General features: G+C 44.5%; 1 protein-coding gene across 1 annotated transcript; it reads left to right on the plus strand.

Moving 5' to 3' along the window:
* The first annotated feature begins 2,008 nt into the window (after nucleotides 1–2,008).
* Nucleotides 2,009–11,642, plus strand: Thg1l (tRNA-histidine guanylyltransferase 1 like). The gene is made up of 6 exons (XM_048435950.3): nucleotides 2,009–2,237; nucleotides 3,396–3,572; nucleotides 4,951–5,120; nucleotides 6,957–7,045; nucleotides 8,088–8,195; nucleotides 10,194–11,642. The coding sequence occupies exons 1-6, from the start codon at nucleotides 2,047–2,049 to the stop codon at nucleotides 10,353–10,355; spliced, it is 897 nt and encodes a 298-aa protein (XP_048291907.3). The 5' UTR covers nucleotides 2,009–2,046; the 3' UTR covers nucleotides 10,356–11,642.
* Nucleotides 11,643–13,581: the final 1,939 nt, after the last annotated feature.

The raw sequence follows: 13,581 nt of genomic DNA on the forward strand, positions 1-13,581 counted from the left end.
CTCCAATTGTAAGATGTGGGGAAGGTTATGAGCATTGGCTCACTACTTGAGTCAACTTTAACCATGTTTGTTTGTCATGCTGCACTGACCAGGATCTCCGGGGGCTGTAGGTTTTAGCAAAATCAATGGCACTACCTTGGTGACCTGCAAAGGGTAGCAAGTGCTCTGGCTTGTGACTGTGTTTTTCTATTTTGTGACTAGCAAACAATTTGTGAGACAATACCACCAGATTTGGGGGAACATGGGGTTTTACACAAATTATATAAATTACAGTTTTAGTATCCATTAGTAATCCATGCTTGAATTAATTCCTAGAGAAACTCGCTGAGACCACCATTCTACATCTGAAACTAGTCAGCGTTCTCTTGTAAAGTACTTTCCCTCGGGGCTGGAGGTATGACTCAGTGGTTAAGAGCATTGACTGTTCTTCCAGAGGAGCCAGGTTCAATTCCCAGCACCCACATGGCAGCTCACAACTGTCTGAAGATCCAGTTGCAGGGGATCTGACACATTCACACCAATGCACATAAAATAAAGTTAAATAAACCATAAAAAATATTTTTTTAAAAAAAAAAGTACTTTCCCTCATCAACTGGCACTGGATTACAACTCTACAAAAGACAAACAAACAGAAAACAAATTTTTAAAAAAATCAAACCTAAATAAAAAATACCACCAATTACCAGTGGAAGAAGTTACTGGTTCGTGTAATAATTACCTCTAACACCATCAAATAAAGCTTTCCTGTGGGTATTGTTATGGTGTTGTGGGCTTTCACCTTTTCCGTGTACCATAATCAATGGCCATAGTTCCTACGGGTGCTCAGATCATCCCTAACTTGCCAGGTGGAGCACTACTCATACAGACTCGGGTTTTTGTCCCCATCTCTTATTACTCAGGCAGTTCTTTCCCTCCTGGCAAAGCATGTGTCTCCGTCTCACTTTGTGCTTTCTGTGATACAACTAACTTGGAAGCAGTCATGTCTTCTAGAGATTTACTCTAATGAGGAGCAGCGCTGCAATCAAGAGCTGATGATATTTCTTCTGTACCAGTGAGCAAAGCTGGAAAAGGAGTCGTGAGTTCAAGGCTGGGTAAATGGCTCAGCAATTAAAATGCTTGCCAGGAAAGCATAGAGAACCTAGTTCAAATTCCAAACAGTCACATTAAAAAAAAAAAAGGGACATGTTTATTCCTGTAATCCCAACACTAGGGAAGCAGAGATGAGAAGCTCCCTAAAACTTGCTGGCCACCTAGTTTAGCTGAATCAGTAAGTGACAGTCTCAAAAATTAAGAGGGAGAGGGGTTGAGGGAGACACTTGATGTACACCTCTGACCTCCACGTGCACACACACTCATACACACAAAGTTGCTTTATATTGATGAGTACAAAATTTAAATTCACCTAGTAATATATGGCAGAGTAACATGTCTCTGGTATAGCTATTGGGAAGCCTGAGGAAGGAAGGTCACATCATGTGGCTTCCAGGGACCAAACTTAAGCCATCATCACACTTGGCATCAAACACCTTTATAAACTGAGCTGGCTGGCTGGCACTTTCTTTGTTTGAATCACACATCTTCAGAACAACCAGTAAATAAAGCAAGGAAAAACAAATAAGACCAATGAGAGAAATACAAAATTGTACAGAAGACTGATTTCTCTTTTATGTTCCTTGTTTAAAACTTACCGGGAAGAATTTGGAAGGTCCTACCCACAGTTATAAAGTGATAATTTAGTGTATTTCGGTCTTTGTAAGGAATTTATAAACGCTATTTAGTGATTTATAAATGCTACTTAGAAGTATGAGACAAAAAGAGTCACAACTACACTTTTAAACTTGGTGACAAAACAGCTTCGTGACAGTGATTTGTTGCGGCGGGGGCGGGGGTGGGGGTGGGGGGGACACGACAACAGTGCCCTGTCTCGGCAACTTGCAGAATTGAAGACGGGAGAGTCGAGAGAGAAACCTCCACCGAGGCTAGAGCGGCTCCACCAGCGACAGGAACTTCCGGGGTGGGACCCGCTCAGTGCTTCCCCCACGGGGAATGTGGCTTTTTAGTGCTGCTGAGCTTGGCAGTCGCTTGACCGCTACTTCTGTTACTTTAAGACGGTGCCTGAGGTTGGGGGTGACCATGGCCAAGAGCAAATTCGAGTACGTGCGGGATTTTGAGGCTGACGATACCTGCTTGCCGCACTGCTGGGTTGTGGTGCGGCTGGACGGCCGGAATTTCCACCGGTGAGCTGGCTGGGCGGGAGACCGCGTGCGGCGCCTGCACTTCCGGGAAATGGGCGGGTCCCAGTTACTGGGGTAACCTGGCAGCCAATGAGCACTCAATATTGAGCGTCACCGGAAGGGCTTGCTACGATTAGACTTTGTTGCCTGCTAGTTGAGATATTGAAAAGGAGCCAGATACTGTAATTAGTGAAGAGTCCGTACTACTTAAGCAGAAACCAGTTCTTAAGCAAGAACTTTGTCGGGGGGAAAACGTAACATCCCGGGCCACCACTTGAACTCCAGTCAAATATGCAACTCTTCAGTTATCTTTGCGGGCTGACTGTTAAGAGGCCTCCGTAAACCTAGAGGTGGGCAGGAGTTGACAGCATGTCCCTTTCTCCCTGTCAGTTTCAGAGGACATGGATGACTGCATTGTAGCCAGGGAAAAAAAGAGAGAGAGTGTGTAAACCGATGGGGACTTACTATTAATAAAGGGTTACGTTATTATTAGTTATTATCATTTTACAATTGTATAACTACATAGAGATACAATAATGTGTACTGAGCACTTAATAAGAGCCAGGCAGAAATACATTTTGATTTTCTAATCATCAGGACTAATAAGATAATAGTCTCTATTTACCAAGTAAGGTAAAACTTCACAGGAAAGTTAATTAAAACCTAGTAATTGTATACCTTTTTGTCAGCTGATTAAAGCAAGAAAGAAAACTTGCAAAAAATAATTTTCTGTGTGTCTTATGGGTATGTAGTGTGTGGTCAGTTTTCGGGTGTCACTCCTCAGATCGGTCCACTTTGTCTTTTTTGAGACAGAATCTCTCAAGGAACTTTCTTGGAACTCACCAAATACTCTAGCCTGGTGGTCATCTGACCCCAGGAATCCTTTTGTCTCCACCTCCTCAGCATTGGGATTACAAGCTTGTGCCACCAACCACCACCCCCCTCCTTTTGTGTTTCAATGATAGAACTTAGTCTTCATATTTATAAGACAGTTTACCTGCTGGGGTGTTTCTCCATCTCTGGGCTGTAGTTCTCAAGGAATTATGTTCAGCTGTAACTAGTAACACACTTGTGGCATCGTCCACTCTTCACTGCTCCATGGATGGTGTTTGGTAATGATCAAGTCTCCGCCATGTGTACCCTTCTCGTTCGTCTGTGAAGGTTTGCTGAGAAGCACAACTTTGCAAAACCTAATGACAGCCGAGCTCTCCAGCTGATGACCAAATGTGCCCAGACAGTAATGGAGGAGCTAGAGGACATTGTGATTGCGTATGGACAGAGTGATGAGTACAGCTTCGTGTTCAGGCGGAAAAGCAATTGGTTTAAAAGAAGAGCCAGGTGAGTTTTTGGTTTGTTTTTTGAGACAGGGTTTCCCTGTGTAACTTTGGAGCCTGCCCCTGGACTCACTCTGTAGACCAGGCTGACCTCGAACTCACAGAGATCCACCTACCTCTGCTTCCTAAGGACTGGGATTAAAGGCATGCACCACCACCATCCAGCTAGCCAGGTTAGCTTTAAAACCTCTGTTAGGTTTTTCTCCCGTCCCTGCTCCTCTTTTTATCTCAACAGCAGCTGAGATCTTAAAGATTTGGGGTGATGTTGCATCTACAGAGGTCACATTTCCTATTTTAACTGTTTCTTTCTATTGAGGTCTGAGCATTCCTGTGCTATCTATTTTTCAGATGCTTTCTTTATCTGATTCTTTCCCATCTGTACCTCATCAGTCCAGCTTCCAGACTGACCTACATTGAATATTTAAGACTGTAAACAGAGAGTATTAAAGTAGAGTATTAGTGATTCATAGGTAGCTGCCAGTGTCATTCTTAAACTTTTAACTAAGGAGATAAATTTGATATTTAATTTGGTAGTATAATGAAACTCTTAGAGAAATCAAATTTTATGATGAATAGTTGTTTTAAAAATGTCTGTTCCCCTTCTTCCAAGACTGAAAACAATACCCAAACCCCAAAGCAACAATGACAAAGTCTTGGACCATAAATTTATACTACATCCTATGGAGAAACAGTTGGAGTGTGCTTGATAATTTTATGTCAATTTGACCCAAACTAAAGGCATCTGAGAATGAACCTCAATTAAGAAAATCCCTCCAGAAGACCCGACCATAGGCGAGCCTGCAGAACATTTTTTTAGTGGTTGATAAGGGAGGGCACAGACCATGTAGGTGATCCTGGGTTCTATAAGAAAGCAGGCTACCCTCTAAGGAGTGGTTGGGGGTGGGATGGAAGGAGGTGGGGGGTGGGAAAAGAGGAAGAAAGGGGAAGTGGGTTGGTATGTAAAATTAAAAAACAAAACAAAAAACAGTAAACAGCACCCTCATCCATGGCTTTTACATCAGCCCCTGCCTCCAGGGTCCTACTCTGCATGAGTCCCTGTCCTGACTTCCTTCAATGATAAATGGTGATGTGGAAGCGTAAGCCAAATAAACCCTTTCCTGCCCAAGTTGCTTTGGTCATGGTGTTTCATTGCCGTAATAGTAACCCTGACTAAGATAGTGAATAACTTAAATAGAGGCAGGCTACATTCAAAACATATAGCCAAAATGTTAGTAGTTTTTCTTAGCTGAATATATTTTCTCTTCTGGCTGGTTGGACAGTTTGTGTACTTTCTCTGTTGCATCCACAGGTCCTATCTTGGTGTTGAATTAATATCAAACACTTTCTTTTCCCTTCCGCCCAACCTGTCTTGCATTTGCAAGTAAGTTCATGACTCTCGTGGCCTCCCAGTTCGCCTCCAGCTATGTGTTCTACTGGCGGGATTACTTTGAGGATCAGCCACTTCTGTACCCGCCAGGATTTGATGGCAGAGTCGTGTTGTATCCTAGCAACCAGACCCTGAAGGACTACCTCAGTTGGCGACAGGCAGACTGTAAGTGGCACGGTGTGCACAGTTCAAGTCAAACTACCAAACCTGTACATTAACGCCGCGGGTCCCATACAAGGTTTGCTCATTGGTGTGTTGTGTAGAGTCAGGTATTTCATAAAAAAGTTTTTCTTTTCAATAGAGTCTTGAGTGTGTGCATGCACATGTTTGTATATGAGTGTATGTGTATGTGCTTATGTGTGCTTGCCTCTACAAGAGCCAGAGGGAGAAGTGGGATGTACTGCTCTGTCTCTTTCCTCCTGCTTTATTCCTGGAGCAGGTCTGGCAGCTAGCATGCCCCGGAGATCCGCCCATCTCTAACAGCTCAACCAACTCAACAGCTCTGGGGTTCCAGATGAACGTGGCCTTGTATTTATTTATTTATTTATTTATGGTTTTGTTGTTTTTTTTTTTAAGGCAAGGTTTCTCTGTAGTTTTGCTGCCTGTCCTGGAACTAGTTCTCGTAGACCAGGCTAGCCACGAACTCACAGAGATCCACCTGCCTCTGCCTCCCCAGTGCTGGGATTAAAGGCGTGCACCACCACCGCCCAGCTCCACGTGGCTTCTTACACTGGGATGCAAACTCAGGTCCTCTGGCTTGCACAGCGAGAACTCTTACCCAGGTAGCCATTTTCCCCACCCCCATTAGCTTTTTCAAATCAGAAGATAAGGCAGCCTTGCCTTTGCACTGGGTTTCTGTAGTGCCTGTGTGGTGGCAGCTGCCTCTTTGCTCTGAAACACAGAGACACATACACGTGAAGTCATAAGTTGCGCAGTCTCTGCTCTTCCCGGCCGTTTCCTTGGAGTTAATCCACTGATCTGTGAACTTTCAGAGCATCAGTGCCAGCATCAGTGGCGTTTGTGTTGTGATGCCTGCCTTACATGACTACACTGATGTAGCGTGAATTCTAGTTGGTCTTAATAAACTCAGAGTCAGATGTTAGGGGGTGAAAGCGGACAGATCAGGGAAGCAGAGTAGCCAGCCACTAGAGCATTTCTTACCTCTACCAATGCGCAGACCGAAGGGACAATCCTGTCCTCAGACTGCGTCCTCAGACTTACTGCCTAGACTGCACTGGCCCTCAGACTGCATCTTCAGATTGCACTGCTCCTCAGATGGCACTGCCCTCCCGTCTCCTGCCTTATACTCCTCTCTCCACCCAGCCATAGCACTCCTGTCTCTACCTCCCTAGTGCTGGGATTAAAGGCGTGGGGTCCCAAGGGCTGGCATCACCTTTGTGTGAGCTCTGTTTCTCTTTCAGACAGATTCAGTCTTGTAGCCTGAACTAACAGATTCCTCTGCCTTTGTCCCCCGAGTTCTGGGATTAAAAGTGTATACCAACACTGCCTGGCCTCTAGTGGCTTAGCTCTGCATTCTGATGTTAAAAGACAGACAAAATATTACTACACAATGAGGCTTGTAGTTGCGTGTTTTTATTTTGCCAGAAAAATTGGGAATGAAATTGAAATAATATAAATCAAGTAGGCTGGAAAATATTTCTAGAATGAATAACTATGTCAGCATATTTGCATAAGGTATTACTGAAATGACCACGTGAAGCTGTTCTCAGGGAATAAGTCTTACGTACCTAGCCCTTTCCCTGTCTGTCCCCTGTGTAGGTAGACTGGGCAAGCCACTACATGATTTTGAGATCTATGTACTTGAAAGTAGAGAGAAGCTGGGTTGTGGGTTCCTGGAAGCATAAATAGTCTCTATATAAAACAATGTATAGAATATAGTCTATATATAAAACAATGTACAGATACTATGAAACATACTAATATATATTTATATATAACTAAGATTCAGTTTACATAAATGTTATTTTGTTTTCCTCGCAGGTCACATCAATAATCTTTATAATACAGTGTTCTGGGCCCTTATCCAGCAGTCTGGACTAACACCAGTCCAAGCCCAGGAGAGATTAAAGGTATAAAGATCCTATGACAGAAACACAGCTGACAACATATGCTCTGGTCTCTCATAGCCTTTCTGGAATGTTCTCTTTGGTTCCTCAGCTTCCTTTACAGCTCATTTTGAAAGGTTATAAGATCTCAGTAGCAGAAGCTCTCCCTTGCTCACTGTCAGCAGGGATTGGTTATTATGTCTCCCTGGGCTGCTGTGCCAGCATGCTTACTCCTGGCTGCAGCTGCGTCTTTTGGTGGTACATGCGCTCTTCTTATTCCTGCACGGCCTCTTCCCTCATGCTATGTCGTCCTGGGCACCTGTTGCTTCTTAGGTTTAGAACCCTGGAGAATAGTGAGAGTCAATGCCCTGAGAGTCAGATAACCATAGTTCTGTATCCTTTCTGCCTCAGTAAAGTTTAGGAATACTAGTTCTTGCTTCATAGGCTTATGGAAAGAACATACCTGATGCATTTAAACCCACGGAGAAGTAAGTCCTAAGTCAGTCCTGACCTCCCTTCTGAGATAGCACTGCTCCCTGTGGGATGATTAACTGCAGTGTGATGATGCACTCTGACAGCTCCTGATACAATGGCTTCTATGTTAGGATTCCTGGGGTAGCTGTCTTTACTACTGCTGTCAGTAGTGAAGACCTAACACCAGCAGGAATGCCAGCAGCCATGTCTAGTGAGAACCAAAATTAGATTTTGTTTCCTCTTAGAAGGGTAAAGACAGCCTTCTTCGCTGTTTCTTTCCAGAAATGACATTGGGATCAAGCAAGAAGCATTAGCACCAAGTTTGTATACAGAGTTCCTGTTTCCTGTCAGCGCCTGCAAACCCCACACAGTCTGGGCAGTGCAGCTAGGTTTGCAGCAGAGGGGGACTTGATGAATGTAGACATCTCGATCCGATGAGGATGTCAGGGGCTGGTAACGGTCTCGGTTAGATGAGAATGTCAGGGTGTATGTAGCTCAGCAGTCGAGTGATCTGAAGCTGAACTCTAGCAGTCCTGGGGGCGGGAGTGCAGGAGAAACCGACTGAGCTTTATCTCTCCTTGTGTCTCCCCAGGGAACTCTGGCCGGAGACAAGAACGAGATTCTGTTCTCTCAGTTCCACATCAACTACAATGACGAGCCGCAGATGTACAGGAAAGGCACTGTGTTGGTGTGGCAGAAGGTAAAGCTGTCTATTAGAGAAAAACGGTGGTCAGGACGCGAGAGCCCTAGTCTCGCCCAGGTTATGTTTTGCACACCACCCCGTGTGTGGTAAGGAGCTGGCTGCTACCAGGACATCGATACTTTCCAAGAGAAGGCAGTGTAGAGGAACATTTTGGATGCTCATTTCGTCAGTCAGAAGTGGCCTAGAATCTCTCAGAGTCGATGTGGATAGCATCACAGAGTTTAAATTAGTTCTTATTTTCTGCTGGAGAGATGGCCCAGCAGTTAAGAGCATTTGTTCCTTTCTAGAGGACTCGGGTTCAGTTCCCAGCACCCACGGGGTGGCTCAGTCATTTGTAACTCTAGTCCCAGGGGATTCAGTACCTCCTTCTGACCTCCTCAGGCATGGCATGCATGCGGTACACCTAAGCAAAATACTCATACACATAAAATAAATATAAGCCAGGTGTGATGGCACACTCCTTTAATCCCAGCATGTGAGAGGTAGAGGTAGACAGAACTCTTAAGTTTAAGGCCAGCCTGGTCTATGTAATGAGTTCCAGGCTAGCCCTGGCTACATGGCGAAACTCTGTCTTAAAAATAAAATCAATATTTTTTTAGGAGTAGACTATAGGAAGAATTTTGCTTTCATAAAACATTTAAAAACTACTTCTCCCCATATCATTAAATGGTCCATCTACTCCGAGACAGCCGAAGTGCTAAGCACTAAAAGATGTTGTAAAACGGGAATGGAGGTAGCAAAAAGACTTTGGCTTTCAGCAATTTCATGAGAATTCCCAGAAATTCACACTTGCCTTAATATTCTTGGATGCCTCCATTCTTAATTCCACCAATATTTTCTCTGCTGTCAACCCATAGGCATAATTATTTCTCTAAATTCATTTCTTTTCCTGTTAGTTTTTTATGAGTGCGTGCTTTTAAGAACTAAAGGGTACCTTGAGAGCCGTCCATCTCACTGGTAAGCTCAGCTCATTTACCAGCTTTTTCCCACATGTCTGTTCTTTGGTACAGCCTCGGATACTGATGCGGGCGCAGGAAACATACATTCAGTTCCATGGTCAGTAATAACCAGGAAATGAGTCCCCTGCTTTGTCCTTGAGTCTGCTGTATTAGTCGGGGCCTCTGGAGAGACAGCAACAGGATGAATGTGAATATAACTGTGTATTAGTAAATCACCTTACATTAAGATAGTAACAACAGTTGTCTCTCACCCAAGAAGGTGAGAACCCATTTGTTACCTGGTTCTTGGGCTACTCCTCAGCAGCTGGAGTTGTCCCTCGGGGGCTGTCTCACGCCGGCAAGGGAGAGAACCCTGAGATTACACAGTCCACGGGGCGGGGTTGCTCAGCAGTCCTAGCCTGGCACTGCAAACCTTCAAGGCTCCCGGGTTTGCTGGCCCTAAGTCAATGGTGGGAGCTGATTTGGGTGCCAGAAAGTGCTGCCCACACTGAGAGTGGGTCTTCCATGTCAAGTAAGACAGTCTGGAAAATTCTTTAGCCGAATCTTCCGACTCAGATGATTCTAATTGGTGGAAAGATGACATTAGGGACAGGTGTCAGTCACTCTTCAAATTGCAGGAAAGTCACCTGTTTAGAAGACGTGTTGAAAGTTTTGGTTGCCAAGGATTCACCCAGAGCTAGGTCTACTAGAGAGGAACTCTGCCCAGATCTACAGCCACAGCCCTAAAAGTACTGTTTTGTTCTGTTTGTTTTTGAGACAGGGTCTCACTGTGTAGCCCTGGTTGGCTTGAGACTCACTATGCAGGTAGGGCTGGACTTGAACCTATAAAAATCCGTCCGCCTCTCGAGCGCTGGGATTAAAAGTGTGTGCTCCATGCCAGCCTACACGTATTTCTACTCGAAAGAAAGATGTCTGTCTACTCTGTTGATAAAACTCTTAACCATCAGTGGCATATCAAATAAAAAGGTGAATTTCTCCCGTAACTCTCTTTGTGTCCCTCTCCCACTCACCACTCTGTCCTTGCTTTTGTCCATAGGTGGATGAAGTCAGGACCCAGGAAGTTAGACTGCCTGCAGAAATGGAAGGGGAAAAGATGACTGTGACCCGGACCAGAACCAGGCCCGTGCCCTTGTACTGCGATCTCATTGGGGACGCTTTCTGGAAAGAACACCCAGACATTCTGACGGGAGAAAACTGACCCTGCATTCTGCAGTTCTGCCGTGCTTAATCATGCAGGTCTCCCGGAGGCTCCTCTCCTCAGGTGGCTCGAGCATCCCTAGCCCCAAGAGCTGTAAGGAGCCACATGACTGGAACCCGGTGGAGACAGGGAAAGAAGCAATGGATGGAGGCGGCGTATCTCACTGTGCTTAAACAGAATACTTTTTTTTTTTTTTTACGGTGTTAGAACATGACTTTGGCTCTTTTCAAAATCATGATCCTATTTTTATAAAAGAACTATGCATGCTTTGCTGAATGAGTCATTTTTAGCTGTGGCTTAAGCCTTACAAAAACCCATCACCTCTTTTCACCTCAGCTAGAAGGGGAGCCCAAACTTCACCCTCACCCACCTTTCTTACCTCGAGAACTCGGTGACTGCACGTTCCCACCCTGACACCCATGTACTTGCATTCATCTTCGGGCGTGAAGTTAAATATGGGTTCCTGCCTGCACGTTGCCTCCAGATTGAGGAATCCCAGAGAACGCTCGCGGATTGGTGCCAGGTCCCCCGGGTGGCAGCTTTGACTGAACAAACGAGGAGTCGTTTGGGTATCCCGCACCATTCCAGGATTTTTTTGTCTGGAATCATTAGCATGATCGTCATCATCTCTTACCAGGGACATAGTTACCAGTCACTGATCTCTTTTGAAGGGAAAGTATTTTGGGGAGAGGTGTGTGTGTGTGTGTGTGTGTGTGTGTGTGTGTGTGTGTGTGTGAATGAGTATGGAGAGCAGCTACACCGTGGATGCTGGAAGTACTTCCCTCGGAAAAGCCGACTTTGCGTTAGACTTCTGGGCAAGCATTTTCAAACAGCCTCAGTGTAGTCACAACCGTAACCTTGGAATTCGAGAGCACCAGGAGGCCTGATACGGTGGTTTAGCTTAATCCTAGCCCTCAGGAGGTTGAGACAGGAAATTTGAAGCCAACATTTGAAGCCAGACTGGACTACATGGCAGGACTATAAGAAAGGGTGGAGTTGGAGGCTCTGTTGGTTTCAGAGGTTTGAAAATAGCCCCTCCTGCTGATGGCAGGATGGAGTTGGCAAGGGGGTGGAGAGTAGTGGTAAGAATCATTTGTTGGGGGCTGGAGAGATGGCTCAGCAGTTAAGAGCATTTCCTGCTCTTCCAAAGGTTCTGAGTTCAATTCCCAGCAACCACATGGTGGCTCACAACCATCTGAAATGAGATCTGATGCCCTCTTCTGGCCTGCAGGCAGACACACAGACAGAATATTGTATACATAATAATAAATATTTTTTAAAAAATCATTTGTTGCCAAGGTGTTGGACTCAATGGAAAAATCACGTTTCCCCTTGACCTTGTTTTATATTTTAGAGGAAAAGGATTATTTGCCTCCATCAGGAATTAATTAAAAGACAGCCCATGTCCTGCTTTCCAGTCTTGATTGCAGAATTTCCAGCCAAGAAGAAAATGTATTTTTGAAGGAACAGCGTCTGGCCTCATCCCTCACTAATTGACACCCCATCTGCTGATGCCATTTTTTTCCTTCCTGTTCTCCCCACTCCCCAGGAAGAAGCAATAGAGCTCATGTTTGGCAACTGCTAAAATCTTTTTAAGGGTGGGGGGGGAGTATAATAAAGATTTCAATTTCTTGGCCCTCTTAATTGATTTCTGCAGAATGAGTCTAACGTGTGTGTGTGTGTGTGTGTGTGTGTGTGTGTGTGTGTGTGTGTGTTTGAGGAAGCTAGGAGGCATATACCCACATGACAGACATCCAGACACTTCTGGATACATTTTAAAAAATGTTCCTTTGAATGCTGAATTTGAAAGTGCCAGTGTAAAACACCCATGTGGATATTTGAGACTCAGCAATGTGGGTTTTTTTTAAAGCCCAAAGGCTTCTGATACACGGCTATCAGCATTATAGCACTTTTGGCAAGCAATTCCCTCAGCATACTGATGAGGCAATGAGATCATTAGTTCGTGATGAGCAAATTTAACTTAATGGTTAAGTAGATAGCATGTTATATCAAAGTTGAACCAGTAGGGAATAAAAACCAAGGTTTCATGACAAGCTCTAGAGGAAGTTTGTGCTTTCAGACACTGGACTGGTCCAGATAGTCGTTTACAGGAAGTTATGAGGCTTGGAGGTTTTCACTCACAAAGGGGATTTTAAAGCAGTAAACCAGGTTTAATACCCATGCCATAAAGAAACCATTCCTGGGCTGGAGAGATGGTTCAGCAGTTAAGAGCACTGGCTGCTCTTCTAGAGGATCCAGGTCCAACTCCCACCACCCACATGACAGTCACAATTATCTGTCACTTCAATCCCAAGGGATCTGATACCCTTACACAGATATGCATTAAGCTAAACCACCAATGCATATAAAGGCAAATAAACCTTAAAAAAAAAATGTTGTGTGTTTACATCCCACTGTGGATCTCACAGTTGCCTGTTAATTTTCATCTTTGTCTTGAAGATATTAAAGTATTCTTTTGGGTCACATTTTCAAACTTAAACATAAAGTAAATTAGACCCTAAAACAGCTAGTGTAGACTAAATCCTGGTTGATTTTTTGAGAAGATGGCAGCCGTGAGGAGAGTGATTTATGTGGTTAGAGATGGCAGGAAAGAGGTTGGCTCTACTGGATGAAGAGATTCTAAACAGGAGACTCAAAAAAAAAAATTGGTTTGGGGCTGGTGAGATGGCTCAGTTGTAAGAGCACTGGCTGCTCTTCCAGAGGACTGGGCTTCAATTCCTTGGAACCACATGGCAGCTCCCCACTGTCTATAACTCCGATTCCAGGGCATTTGAACACTCTGGCTTCTGCTGGCACTGATTATCACAAGTGGTGCACAGACATACACGCCAGCAGACGTACGTACACGTGAAATATATTTTAGTTTTGCTCAATTCGACCTATAAAATAGTGTTGGTCTGATCTTATCATCCTTTAGATTCTGCAGTGCTCGGGAAGGCGATGGAGTGAATTTTCTTTTCTTTAATACTAAGGGGTCACCAGACCTAGTGAGCAGGGAAAGGAAATGAGGATTGGAGTCACCCATCTTTTATGGTATTTAACCAGCTAATATGCACCCATTGTGTGCGCTGTACCCTTCCTGTCATATTTCAGATGACAGTAGAAATCCAAAGAGAAGCAATAATTTGAGCTCCGACTGGCTAATGCGACCCGACCCATATCAGGGGCAGTACGTAACAGGAAAACGAAATGGGGTATGTTTTGC

This window comes from Myodes glareolus, chromosome 9 (genome assembly GCF_982192425.1).
Source record: "Myodes glareolus chromosome 9, mMyoGla1.1, whole genome shotgun sequence".
Lineage (NCBI taxonomy): Eukaryota > Metazoa > Chordata > Mammalia > Rodentia > Cricetidae > Myodes > Myodes glareolus.

Coding starts and splice junctions, on each gene's coding strand:
- Thg1l (XM_048435950.3), top strand. CDS start 2,047: ATGTGGCTTTTTAGTGCTGCTGAGCTTGGCAGTCGCTTGACCGCTACT. Junction 5,121..6,956: donor CAGTTGGCGACAGGCAGACT/GTAAGTGGCACG, acceptor TTTTCCTCGCAG/GTCACATCAATAATCTTTAT. Junction 7,046..8,087: donor AAGCCCAGGAGAGATTAAAG/GTATAAAGATCC, acceptor GTGTCTCCCCAG/GGAACTCTGGCCGGAGACAA.